This window comes from Cetorhinus maximus, chromosome 2 (genome assembly GCF_964194155.1).
Source record: "Cetorhinus maximus chromosome 2, sCetMax3.hap1.1, whole genome shotgun sequence".
NCBI classification, from domain to species: Eukaryota; Metazoa; Chordata; class Chondrichthyes; order Lamniformes; family Cetorhinidae; genus Cetorhinus; species Cetorhinus maximus.
The window spans coordinates 216,863,179-216,876,428 of NC_135880.1; the positions used below are offsets into that span (position 1 = coordinate 216,863,179).

Genomic DNA, 13,250 nt, shown 5'->3' on the forward strand with positions numbered 1-13,250 from the left:
CTACGCGCTGGGGGGGGACGGGAATGCTGGGGGGATGTAGTCTTCTCCTCAGGGCTGTGCAATTGACAGCCTACAGATCCCAGGGGGCATCGCGGTGGGGGAAGGGAATGCTGGGGGATGTAGTCTTCTCCTCAGGGCTGTGCAATTGACAGCCTACAGCTCCCAGGGGGCACCGCGGTAAGCCCCAAAAGGAGTCAATTAAGTACTTTTGAAGTATAGTCACCTGACATTAATTTTCAAATCCTCTCTGGCCACAGGAGAGGTGCCAGAGGACTGCAAATGTGGTACCATTATTCAAGAAGGGTGGTAGGGATAAACCAGGGAACTATAGGCCACTGAGTCTAACATCAGTGGTAGGGAAACCTTGGAAAAAGTTCTGAGGGACAGGATTAATCTCCACTTGGAGAGGCAGGGATTAATCAAGGAGAGTCAGCATGGCTTTGTCAGGGGGAGATCATGTCTAACAAATTTAATTGAACTTTTCGAGGAGGTGACTAGGTGTGTAGATGAGGGTAGTGTGGTTGATGTAGTCTACGTGGACTTCAGTAAGGCTTTTGACAAGGTCTCTCACATGGGAGACTGGTCAAAAAGGTAAACCCCCATGGGATCCAGGGCAATTTGAAAAATTGGATCCAAAAGTGGCTTATTGGCAGGAGGCAGAGGGTGATGGTTGAAGGTTGTTTTTGTGACTGGAAGCCTGTGTCCAGTGGCGTGCCGCAGGGTTCAGTGCTGGGTCCCTTGCTATTTGGCACCAGACGTGAATGTAGGAGGTATGATCAGTAAGTTCACGGATGACACGAAAATTGGTGATCTGGTAAATAGCGATGAGGAGAGCCTTAGACTACAGGACGATATAGACGGGCTGGTCAGATGGGCAGAACAGTGGCAAATGGAATTTAACCCTGAAAATTGTGAGGTGATGCATTTTGGGAGGACTAACAAGGCAACGTAGTACATGATGAAAGGTAGGACCCGAGGAAGTACAGAGGACCGGAGGGACCTTGGTGTTCATGTCCATAGATCCTTGAAGGCAGCAGGACAGGTAGATGAGGTGGCTAAGAAGGTGTATAGGATACTTGCCTTTATTAGCTGAGGCATTGAATACAAGAGCAGGGAGGTAATAATTGAGCTGTATAAAGCATTAGTTAGGCCACATCTGGAGTATTATGTGCAGTTCTGGTCGCCACATTATAGGAAGGATGTGATTGTACTGGAGAGGGTGCAGGGGAGATTTACCAGGATGTTGCCTGAGCTGGAGTGTTTCAGCTATGAAGAGAGAGTAGATAGGCTGGGGCTGTTTTCCTTAGAGCAGAGAAGGCTGAGGAGGGACCCATTAGAGGTATACAAAATTATGAGGGACATAAGTGTCGCAGACACTTCCTCCTACCTCCCCCTAGACCATGACCCCACCACTGAACATCAAACCATTGTTTCCAGGACTGTTACTGACCTCATCTCCTCTGGAGATCTTCCTTCCATAGCTTCCAACCTCATAGACTCCCAACCTCGGATGGCCAACTTCTACCTCCTATCCAAAATCCACAAGCAGGACTGTCCCAGCAGACCGATCATGTCAGCCTGTTCATGCCCCACGGAACTCATTTCTCACTATCTTGACTCCATTCTCTCTCCCCTTGTCCAGTCCCTTCCCACCTACATCCATGATTCCTCTGACACCCTACATCACATCAACAATTTCCAGTTCCCTGGCACCAACCGCCTCCTCTTCACCATGGACGTCCAATCCCTCTACACCTCCATCCCCCACCAGGATGGTCTGAGGGCTCTCCGCTTCTTCCTCGAACAGAGGCCCGAACAATCCCCATCCACCACTACTCTCCTCCGTCTGGCTGAACTTGTTCTCACACTGAACAATTTCTCCTTAAACTCCTCTCACTTCCTCCAAATAAAAGGTGTGGCTATGGGTACCCGCATGGGCCCCAGTTATGTCTGTCTCTTTATGGGGTATGTGGAACATTCCTTGTTCCAGTTCTACTTTGGCCCCCTCCCACAACTCTTTCTCCAGTACTTTGGTGCTGCTTCATGCTCTTGTCTGCACCTGGAAAAATTTATTAATTTTGCTTCCAATTTCCACCCCTCCATCATTTTCACATGGTCCATCTCTGACACTTCCCTTCCCTTCCTTGACCTCTCTGTCTCATTTTCTGGTGATAGACTGTCCACCAATATCCATTACAAGCCTACCGACTCCCACAGCTACCTCGACTACAGCTCCTCACACCCCGCTTCCTGTAAGGACTCCATCCCATTCTCTCAGTTCCTTCGCCTCCGTCGCATCTGTTTTGATGGTGTCACTTTCAGAAACAGTTCCTCCGACATGTCTTCCTTCTTCCTTAACCGAGGTTTTCCACCCATGATGGTTGACAGGGCCCTCAACCGTGTCTGGCCCATCTCCCACGCATCCGCCCTCACACCTTCCTCTCCCTCCCAGAACCATGATAGGGTCCCCCTTGTCCTCACTTATCACCCCACCAGCCTCCGCATTCAAAGGATCAACCTCTGCTATTTTCGCCAACTCCAGCATGATGCCACTACCAAACACATCTTCCCTTCACCCCCCTGGCGGCATTCCGCAGAGATCGTTCCCTCAGGGACACCCTGGTCCACTCCTCCATCACCCCCTACACCTCAACCCCCTCCCACGGCTCCTACCCATGCAACCGCAGAAGGTGCAACACCTGCCCTTTACTTCCCCTCTCCTCACCGTCCAAGGCTCCAAACACTCCTTTCAAGCGAAGCAGCATTTCACTTGCACTTCCCTCAATTTAGTCTACTGCATTTGTTGCTCCCAATGCGGTTTCCTTCGGTCTGTCCACAAGCATGACCCAGACCTCCCTGTCGCTTGCCATTTCAACACTCCACCCTGCTCTCATGCCCACATGTCCATCCTTGGCCTGCTGCATTGTTCCAGTGAAGCTCAACGCAAACTGGAGGAACAGCACCTCATCTTCCGACTAGGCACTTTACAGCCTTCCAGACTGAATATTGAGTTCAACAATTTTAGATCATGAACTCTCTCCTCCATCCCCACCCCCTTTCCGATCCCCTTTTTTTTCCAATAATTTATATAGATTTTTCTTTTCCCACCTATTTCCATTATTTTTAAATGTATTTCCATCCATTGTTTTATCTCTACCTTTTAGCCTGTTTCAATCCCTTCCCTTCACCCCACCCCACCCCCACTAGGGCTATCTGTACCTTGCTTGTCCTGTTTTCTACCCTTAATTAGCACATTCCTTAGATAATATCACCACCTTCAACACCTCTTTGTCCTTTTGTCTATGACACCTTTTGGCTATCTGCACCTATCACTGGCCCTCTATCCAGCTCTACCTGTCCACCCACCCCCTCTTAAACCAACTTATATTTCACCTCTTTTCTATTTTTACTTAGTTCTGTTGAAGAGTCATACGGACTCGAAACGTTAACTGTGTTCCTCTCCGCAGATGCTGCCAGACCGGCTGAGTTTTTCCAGGTATTTTTATTTTTGTTTTGGATTTCCAGCATCCGCAGTTTTTTGCTTTTATCTTATGAGGGGCATAGATGGGGTAGATAGGAAGAAACATTTCCCCTTAGTGGACGTGTCAATAATCAGGGGGCATAGATTTAAGGTAAGGGGCAGGAGGTTTAAAGGGAATTTGAGGAAAAATTTTTTCACCCAGAGGGTGGGTGAGCTTCTGGAACCCACTGCCTGAATGGGTGGTAGAGGCGGGAACCCTCACAACATTTAAAAAGTATTTAGATGAACACTTAAAATGCCATAGCATACAAGGCTACGGGCCAAGTGCTGGAAAATGGGATTAGAGTAGATAGGGGCTTGATGATTGGCACGGATGCAATGGGCTGAAGGGCCTCTTTCCATGCTGTAAGACTCTATGACTCTATGTTGCAATGTAGGAAAGGTGGCTGTTAAATTGCACACAGCAAACTGCCACAAGCCACAAATTATGTTTCTCTGACAGTAATTTTTTGTTGTGGGGTAAATTATGGCCAGGATACTCTTTTTCAAATATTGCTATAGGATCTTTTTTGTCCACCTGAGAGGGCAGATTGCAAGTTTCATCTGAAAGTTGACGCGTCGGACAATATGCTCTCTCAGCACGAGCTTTGGGATTGTCAACCTGGAAATTTTGCTCAATCTTCTGATTCAATACTACCAACTGAGCCACAGGTGACACCTGACATCCGGCCTTGCAGCACAGCTGAATGCCATTTGGTCCAACGAAAGAGCTCCATCCCCATAACCCTGTAAATTATTTTCCTGTTCAAGTGTTATTATTTAAATATTTATCAAACATCAGCCTCTAAAATTCCACCCAATGGTTAAAGAGCCACTTTTTATATTTGTTCATGTGATTTTTTTTTAATATTCGTTCATTGTTACGGCCAGCATTTCAGAGCACATTTAAAACTCAGCCACATTGCTCTGGGTCTGGAGACCAGATTTCCTTCCGTAAAGGATATATTTTTTAAAAGATAAAAATAACGTTAGCAGGTTATTTACACAGATCTTTACCGCAACATGGCAATAGGATATGCCATGGAGACAGTTACATATCAACATTCTGATTACCCGATGCAAGACAGAAGGTATACCAACCCTTCACGGTTCCTAGGAAAGTGCATCCAGGTTAACTGGTGGTCCTCAGACTCTGAGCAAGCCACTTCCAGTTGGGTTCTCTTAAATCCAATGTTATTATGGGATGCACACACTGACATGCTTACACAGGCCGTATTGCACCATATCCCAACTGTCCAGCAGCTTATGACACCAGGCATGATTCAATCTCACTATTTCCCTTTTCTGTCACTAAGGGGAAGATGTCATTCAGCTGGTGGATTCTTCCTCATCTCCCACATTGGAAGGTGCCTCTTTTGTTCCTCTATGTGAACTAGATGGAACCACCAGCAATGATTTCATGGCCATCATCAGACTTTTCTTGAATTCAAATTTCACCATCTGCAATTCAAACCCGGGCTCATTAGCCTTGGTCACTGGAATATTAATCCAGTGACAATACCACTATGCCACACACCCCCTTGAAGTATATTAATTTATCTTGCAGTGCATTGAACGTTATGTAGGCAAACACCACCCCAAAACAGCACTGGAATGAGTGCTGATGAAAGGTTGTTGACCTGAGGGATTAACTTAGGTCTTTCTCTCTCTGTTCCATGACCTGCTGAAGGTTTCCAGTGTTTTCTGTCTTTTTATTTCTGAATTTCAGGTAGGAGGGTATGAGGTTTGGAAGTGAATCCCAGAGCTGAAGGATGGTCATGGTGAATAACTAGAATTGGAGCTGCTCCAGCGGCCAGAATCAGAGGAGCATCAATATCTCAGAGGCTGGAGGAGATTAGAGATAGGGATCATCTGGCAGAGTTACAGCTATCAGATCTGATGCACGCTTTATGAATGCAAGTTATCGCAAATCATTGCAAAGCATTAAGTGTTGGAGTGTGAGAATGTAGTGGAGGCAGCTTCAATCATGGCTTTCAAAAGGGAATTGGATTACTGAAGAGAAAAGATTTGCAGGGCTGGGGGGAAGGTGTGAGATGGCAGGGACGTGTGACTAGCTGAGTTGCTCTTGCATAGGACAATGGGCTGAATGGCCTGTCTGTTCTGTAAACGTGATTCTTTGAAGAAACATTCTATACAAATATACCACCATCCTGACTTGGAAATACATCGCTGTGCTTTCACTGTCACTGGGTTAAAATCCTGGAACTCCCTCTCTAGCAGCACTGTGGGTGTACCTGCACCCGAGGGACTGACTGCAGTGGTTCAAGAAGGCCGCTCAGCACCACCTTCTCAAGGGCAACTAGGGATGGGCAATAATTGCTGGCCCAGCCAGCGATGCCCACATCCCATGAACAAATAAATAAAATAAATGCAAGCGATTTCTGATAAATAGATAGGGTGGAATCAAGAAATGTCTTTGTGGTTTTTACTTTGATTTATTATGTTGATGTTTACTTTGCATTATCTTCAAAATTAAACATTTCAACAGTCCACTTGGACAGGTCCAAACGCTTGGGGCAAACTTCAGTTAACTTAGAATCCTATTGGCTGGAAGTTTGGTCCGCAGAGGCCGGAAGCGGCGTGACGTCAGTTCCGCCGGGGGACCGGAAGTCGCGGCTGCTCCGGGGTTTCCTAGGCTGCCGGAGCAGGGGCTCTTCCTTTTCGTCTCGGACATCTTGGAAGCGACAACATGGTGAGGGAGCGGCGCCTCGGGGATGGCGGGGCGCCGGGAATCCCGCCCCTGCAGGCTGTGTGGGTGCGGGGTGCGGGGGAAAAGGGGGTTTAGAATCGAGCGGGGAGACGGGGCCGGGACATTCAATAGGAGCCCGACCCCCAATTCCCTTCCCCTTCCCCCCCAGGAGCCGGCTGGGGAAGGCCCGACCCACGTTTCCAGCAGCCTCGGCCTGGATTAGCGACCCTGGGCCCTGCATTTCAGACCCCCTCCCCCAGCGCCCCCGAAGGGGCTCGAGAGGATGTTTCCCCCCCTCATGGGAGAGACTAGAGCTCGGGGACGCACTTTGAAAACAGTCTCTCTCCTCTCTCTCCCCCCCCCCCCCCCCCCATTTAGGATGGAAAACCACGAGAGATGTTTTCTCATTAACCTGTCGGTTTTGCTTTCAAGTTAAGGGTCATATTCTGTGGAATTTAGATGGTTAAAGGGGAGATTTGATCAATATTGAGGGGAACAGATAAGGTACTTGATGGGGAGAAACTTTCTGCTGGCTGGGGAGTCTAGTACTAATCAAACAAGTTGGGGCCAGACCTTTCAGGAATGGAAATTAAATGTTTCTAAATGCAAAGGGCAGTTAGAAGTTTGGACCCCCTCTTCCGCAAATGGCAATTAATGTTTGGTCAAATATTAATTTCAAAACAGTGATTTAGTGGCATTTTTTTTTTTACTATCCAAAGGGACATGGCTCAAAGGTGGCTAAATGGAGTTAGATCTCAGATCAGCCATGATTTTATGGAAATGCTGAGGAGGGCTAGATAATCTCCTCTTCCTATGTTCCTTCAGCCCCATCACACTGAAGTGGGTCTGATCCCCTGGCATGAGTTTGGAGATGGTTACTTTTAGTTGGAGATTTAGGTTAATCCAATTTTGAGAAGGTTTCTATTTCACCAAATGCATTGTGGTTAGAAGCTGCTGTTATATGTTTCGTATAATCTTTTATGGAATTTCTTCTGCTCCTAGCCTCCTAAAGATGACAAGAAGAAGAAGGATGGAGGCAAAGGGGGCAAAAAGGATAAAGACCCAGTAAACAAAACTGGAGGCAAGGCCAAGAAGAAGGTATGCCCTTCATTTATATGGCCTCAACTATTTACAATCTATATCAATGACTTGGATGAAGGGACCGCATGTACGGTTGGAAAATTTGACAAAGATAAGTAGGGGAGTAAGTTGGGAAGAGGACAGAAGCTGTCTGCAAAACGAGTGGGCAAAATTTGCAGATGGAGTAATGTAAGAAGAATAGAAAAGCAGAAAATTATTTAAATGGAGAGAGATTTTGGAACTCACTGAGGCACAGAGGGATCTGAGTGTCCTGGAACATGTGTCACAAAAAATAGTCTGCAGGTACAGCAAGTGGTTAGGAAAGCAAATAGAATGTTGTTTATTGCAAGGGGAAAGGAATATAAAAGCAGGGAAGTATTGCTACAGTTGCCTCGAGTGTTTGTGAGACCCCCTCTGGAGGACTATGTATAGTTTTGGTCACCTTTCTTAAGAAAGGATATAAGTGCATTGGAAGCAGTTCAGAGTTGGTTTACTTCACTGATACTGCACCCCCCCACCCCGGCGCCACATCCTAACTATAAAGGTTGTATCCTGGGCCTGTATCCATTGGAGTTTAGAAGAATGAGACGTGATCTTATTGAACCATATAAGACCCTAAAGGGACTTGAGAGGATGCTTCCCTTTATGGGAGAGATTAGAACTAGGGGACACAGTTTAAAAATACGGGGTCTCCCATTTACAATAGGGATGATCATTTTTTATTGAGGACCATTACTCTGTGGAATTCTCTTCCCCCAGAGAGTGGAGTCTGGGTCACTGAACATTTTAAAGGCTGAGTTTTTGATTGACAAGGGAGTCAAAGGGTATTGAGGTAGACAGGAAAGTAGAATTGAGGCCACAATCAGATCAGCCATGGTCTTACCAAATAGTGACCAGGCTTGAGGGGCTGAATGGCTCCTAATTTGTATATTCGTAGCCTCCCTGTTCTATTATAAGCAGCAAAGCGAAAGATTCAAACTGCTGAAACACAAAAGACAGCATCTGTGAACTGGAAAAGGGAATTGAACATTTAGGATACTAAAGGTATCCTGAACTATTAACTGTTGCACGTTTCCAATATTTTCTTTTGTCGGTTGTATTGCATTTTGTTTATTTTTGAACTGTTACTGTATATTATGAAGTGTAGGAACTTAAATTTAATTGACTCACTTGGAAGAATTAATCTGTATTTGGTTATGGGATTTTTTTTTTCTGTCACGGGATGTGATCTATAATCCCTAATTGTCCTTGTGCAGAGGGCATTTAAGAGTTGAGCAAGCATTTAAGAGTCAACCACATTGCTCTGGGTCTGGAGTCACATGTAGGCCAGACCCGGTAAGAATGGCATATTTCTTTCCCTAAAGGGCATTAATGAACCAGGTGGGGTTTTTACAACATGGTTTCGTGGTCATCGTCAGACCTTTAATTCCAGATTTTTATTGGATTCAAATTTCTCTATCCGCCATCCGCTCCCGGGGATTTGAACTCGGATCTTCAGTGCATTACCCCGGGTCTCTGGAATACTAGTCCAGTGACAATACCACTATGCCGCTGTCACTGATGGGATTGATCAAATTCTAATTATACTAGCTGAAGTAACAGGAGGTGTTCAAAGTATGTATTTTGCTGGTGTTTATTTTCACCTGATGTTTTACAGCCCTGACCTTCTGAGTTACAGAATTTTAACGGCATATAAGGAGGCCATTCAGCCCATCATGTCTGTACTGGCTCTCCAAATGAGCAATATGATCTAGTGCCATTGCCCTGCCTTTTCCCCGTATCACTGCACATTGTCTCTATTCAAATAATCATCTAATGCCCTCTTGAATGCCTCGATTGAACCTGCCTCCACCAGACTTCCAGGCAGTGCATTCCAGACCCAACCACTCGTGTGAAAAAAATTTTCTCACGTCACATTTGCTTCTTTTGCAAATCACTTTAAATCTGTGTCCTCTTGTTCTTAATCTCGTTTTTGAGTCTGATGTGGAGACTGGAAAGTATAGCTAAAGGATCGTATAAAGGTATAATCGTGCTTACTTTTCGAAAAGTAAAATCCCAAGTTAAATGTGCTGTTAAACTACTGTTGTTCACTGTTAAATACGATCTATTGACAAACATTTTGTAGAGTACAAACGGGATAGTTGGAAGAAAGTATTGAACAAGGTAGCACCAGTGAGCAAGATCACTGGATCTGTCATAGCATTGCCTTCAGCAAGGATAGACAATTGAATCCTCAATCATTTTCAGTGTTTTCCAATGGCCAGAGAGAATCAGAGTAACTTGTTCATAGCTCGATGTTTTCCAAGAACAAATTATTTCCTAACCATTTTGGTTAGAGAGATTTTCATGTCGTTACTGGCACTGGCTCATCCTTTTTATGGTGAATCTTGAGAGGACCAGAGTGTTAACTTTTCCCTTCAAATCTTTGCCCTTTTCTTTGCTGAAGATGGTAAATGGGTTGGACTGTGGGTTCTCTGACTAACCTCGGCCATTCTTGCTACTTTGATTTTCAGTCTGCTTGAAACATGGTTCCATCACGGCTGAGTCCATCCCTCTTCCTAGCTTAAATTCAGCCAAACACTTTCAACAAAGGGCATTAGAGAGTGGGAGTTATGATTATCGTCTTGTTCACTTTTTTTGCCCCATTCCAACCAGCAATCAGTCATTCTTTACAGGCTGAAGATTGAACCTTATGTCATCTAGATGTATACACCTCAAGTGTCACACTGAAACCTTGATTTGAATTCACCCTGCTGGGGAAAAGACCCATTTCTCTCAACGAGTTTCATAAATGAAGACTTTTGACTATCTTGGAAAGTTCCTAATAGTTAAAATAGAATATCTAGCTGAGTACATGTTAAAAGTTATCCCATTTTTCCATGATATTGCATTAATATTAAATAATTTCCTGAACTGCAGGGTTGAAGAGGGGGTCATGCTAACAGCTCATTTATGGCTGGAGTGATGCTGCCTGAAGTCGTCTTTGGCTGTTTTCACTCTTCATGTTTTGACTGTGCCCCTTAGTTGACACTTGGAGCAGCTTCAATCTGTTGATGAGTTTACCATTGGATCAGGTCAACTCTGCTATAATGTTTTCCTTTGAATAAATCTACCGCCCATTCGATTTTTCAGGCAAATCGCGTTAGCATGAACATGCTTGTTATATGTGGTGGGATTGTAATTACTGTGTGACACCAATTTCTGTCTTTTCTATTGGTATTTCCAGTTGAGTGCGCTGATAATTAAATGTTTTGCTAAAGCTGCGAATGTGTTGCAGCCTACTAACCATAACCCTTGTTTTCTACAATTGAGTAGAAGTGGTCAAAAGGAAAAGTAAGGGACAAGCTGAACAACTTGATCCTGTTTGACAAAGCCACATATGATAAACTGTTGAAAGAGGTACCAAACTACAAACTTATCACGCCCGCAGTCGTCTCTGAAAGACTAAAGATCAGAGGTTCTCTGGCCAGGGCTGCCCTTCAAGAGCTGCTTGCGAAAGGTAATCATACAGTTTTATATAGTTTTGTGCTACTTTTTCAATTTGGCAGCGGTTTGTGGTGTGATTCAGGAGGAAATCATGTCCAGAACTAGGAACAATTCAGCTGCTTTTCACATAGACATGTTCACTGTCAGTAATTTGCTTTGAGATTGCTTGTGAATAGTGACTTGTGGACATATTATTGGCTGTTTAATTTGGTTTAGGTGTAAATGCTCTGCTAAATTATTATTGTTCAAGATTGTCTTTTCCTCAGCCACTCTTTCTCTCTGTACAGGCTCCTGACCAGTTGCTCAGAGCCAAAGGATTTTGTTTTTTATTTAAATCTGTTCTTGGCATAGTTTGCATGGTCTGTGAATCATAGAATGGTTACAGCACAGGAGGGGTCTATTTGGCCCATCATGTCTGTGCTGGCCCTCTGAAGAGGGGGACATAAGAGACCCATTATTGTGAAACTATTTAAAACTAAGATGAGGAATTTTTTTTCTGACGATGTTGGAATTCTCTACCTCAGGCATCAATAGAGGCTGGGTCACTAAATATATTCAAGGCTGAGTTGGACAGATTTTTGATCTACAAGAGAGTCATGGATTATAGTGGACTGGCAGGAAAGTTCAGTAAAGGCCACCATAAGATCAACCATGATTCTATGAAAAGGTCATGGTTGTTGAATCACTGCAGTCCTTGTGATTCCACAATTGCCCTAACTAGGAATTTGCAATGAAAGGACCAATATATGTCCGAGTCAGGGTCAGATTGGAAATCATGGTGTACTCTTTACATGGCTGCTGTTGTCTTTGATGGAGATTGCAGGGAAATGGTCAGATGTGATGCAGTGTTCTAAAACATCTTTGCATTGCAATTATAATTAGGCCACAGTTAAGTGTCTTGTTTCTTCATATGGACAACCAGTTTAGTTGTTTAAGTTTTAATAAAATTAGTGGAATTAGCAATTATTTTCCTTTCTTTAAGAATTCAACATCTTGCCAATAAACTCTGGGCATTTCATTGAATTATTACTCAAACTCCTCCTGTCCCCTGTCTACCCCTACAGTAATTTATCCACAAGACTTGCTGCAAGGGTACTGCACACACAGCTTTGTCCTTCAGGGCCCCTGCTTTGTTTTAAGGGTATAAGTGGACTTGAATGTCTTCTGACCATCTTTCATTCCCCCTTTTCCATATTCATGCCCCATTCACAAAAAATCGTGTAGCCTGTGAAAGGGAGCTCACTGTCTTGTAGCTATGGGAGATTGTTCAATTTCTACAGCATTGCTTTTCTGCTTTATCCCAATATTAACATCAACCTGAACCGGCTGTTACATTTTTTATGGTTAGTAGTAACCCTGAGTTGGATTGTATCCCAGGGCTTGATTTCCTATGTAACTGGTTTTGTTTTGTAGGTATGATCAAGCTGGTGTGTAAACACAGAGCACAGGTAATTTACACACGAAACACCAAGGGAGGGGATGCACCTGCTGCTGCAGATGATGCGTAAACAGGTACTGTTTGGCTGATTGGACAGCCATCATTGTCACTCCTTTACCTTTTTCTCCTTCATATGCTGTAGTTTGTGGGTAGTCTGTTTTGCTTTTGAGCTAGCTGCTAGTGATCTTTTTTGCCCCTTTTGGGGAGGGGGGGTTAGAATTAAGCTCCCAATAATATGAGCAGGGGTTTACATTCCCCAGGTGTGCCTTGAGTGCACAGCACACGAATTGAGAACCTCTGGCAGCTGGTTGTCTGCATGAGGTAATGTGCACCTCTGAATCCTTCCCAGTGATGCAGTCATCTTTTTGGCAAAGTTCTCCAAAATTAATATTGTCTGGTGGTTCTGGTTACAGCATTAGAGAGTGAGGTATAAAAGATCAATTTGGATGAAGATTCTCTTCATTTGATTTTACCCTTTTGAATTTCAACCCTGGCATCACAGAATAAAGATCTGATCAGCAAGTGCTCTGGCTCAATCTCTGGCCTGTGCTCTGAGGGGCATTCTAATTCACCTTGGATTAGGGAAGGTCAGATGAGATTACAGTACCTGCAATCCCTACAATTGATCCTTTGCTGGAAGAACATCTGTGTAGACATTTGAGGTCAGGATTGGGCTAGCCTGAGTAAATCGTTTTTGCTGTGTGTGTATGTATGTGTAAGTGGAACATAGTTATTGGCAGCAGTAACTTTAAACATTAAATTTGGGCATCAAGCTTATACTAGGTTGAATATAGTGGGTTGTGCTTAAGATTTAATGTCTGAGAATGTTCAAATTAATAATTTTACAGCAAAGGTTTTCTGAAGCATCAAACATTTTCTTTTCCAGGTTCTGGAATGGATACCAAGCAAGGATATTTGGATACAAGTGTAAAATAAAAATAAAAATGATGTACTACAATGTGTGTTACATGTGATTGATTTATTAAATGGGTATCTGCATGCAACTGTTATTGACT

General features: G+C 44.2%; 1 protein-coding gene across 1 annotated transcript; it reads left to right on the forward strand.

The window, feature by feature from the left end:
• The first annotated feature begins 6,160 nt into the window (after positions 1-6,160).
• Positions 6,161-13,186, forward strand: LOC144670099 (small ribosomal subunit protein eS25). Its single transcript, XM_078532521.1, has 4 exons — positions 6,161-6,233; positions 7,233-7,328; positions 10,626-10,809; positions 12,210-13,186. Exons 1-4 carry the CDS (start codon positions 6,231-6,233, stop codon positions 12,302-12,304), a joined length of 378 nt encoding a protein of 125 aa, XP_078388647.1. The 5' UTR covers positions 6,161-6,230; the 3' UTR covers positions 12,305-13,186.
• Positions 13,187-13,250: the final 64 nt, after the last annotated feature.

Bases quoted from the DNA above. Each gene is read 5' to 3' on its own strand.
- LOC144670099 (XM_078532521.1), top strand. The intron at 7,329-10,625 runs GTATGCCCTTCA...ACAATTGAGTAG, and splicing joins GAGGCAAGGCCAAGAAGAAG to AAGTGGTCAAAAGGAAAAGT. The intron at 10,810-12,209 runs GTAATCATACAG...TTTGTTTTGTAG, and splicing joins TCAAGAGCTGCTTGCGAAAG to GTATGATCAAGCTGGTGTGT.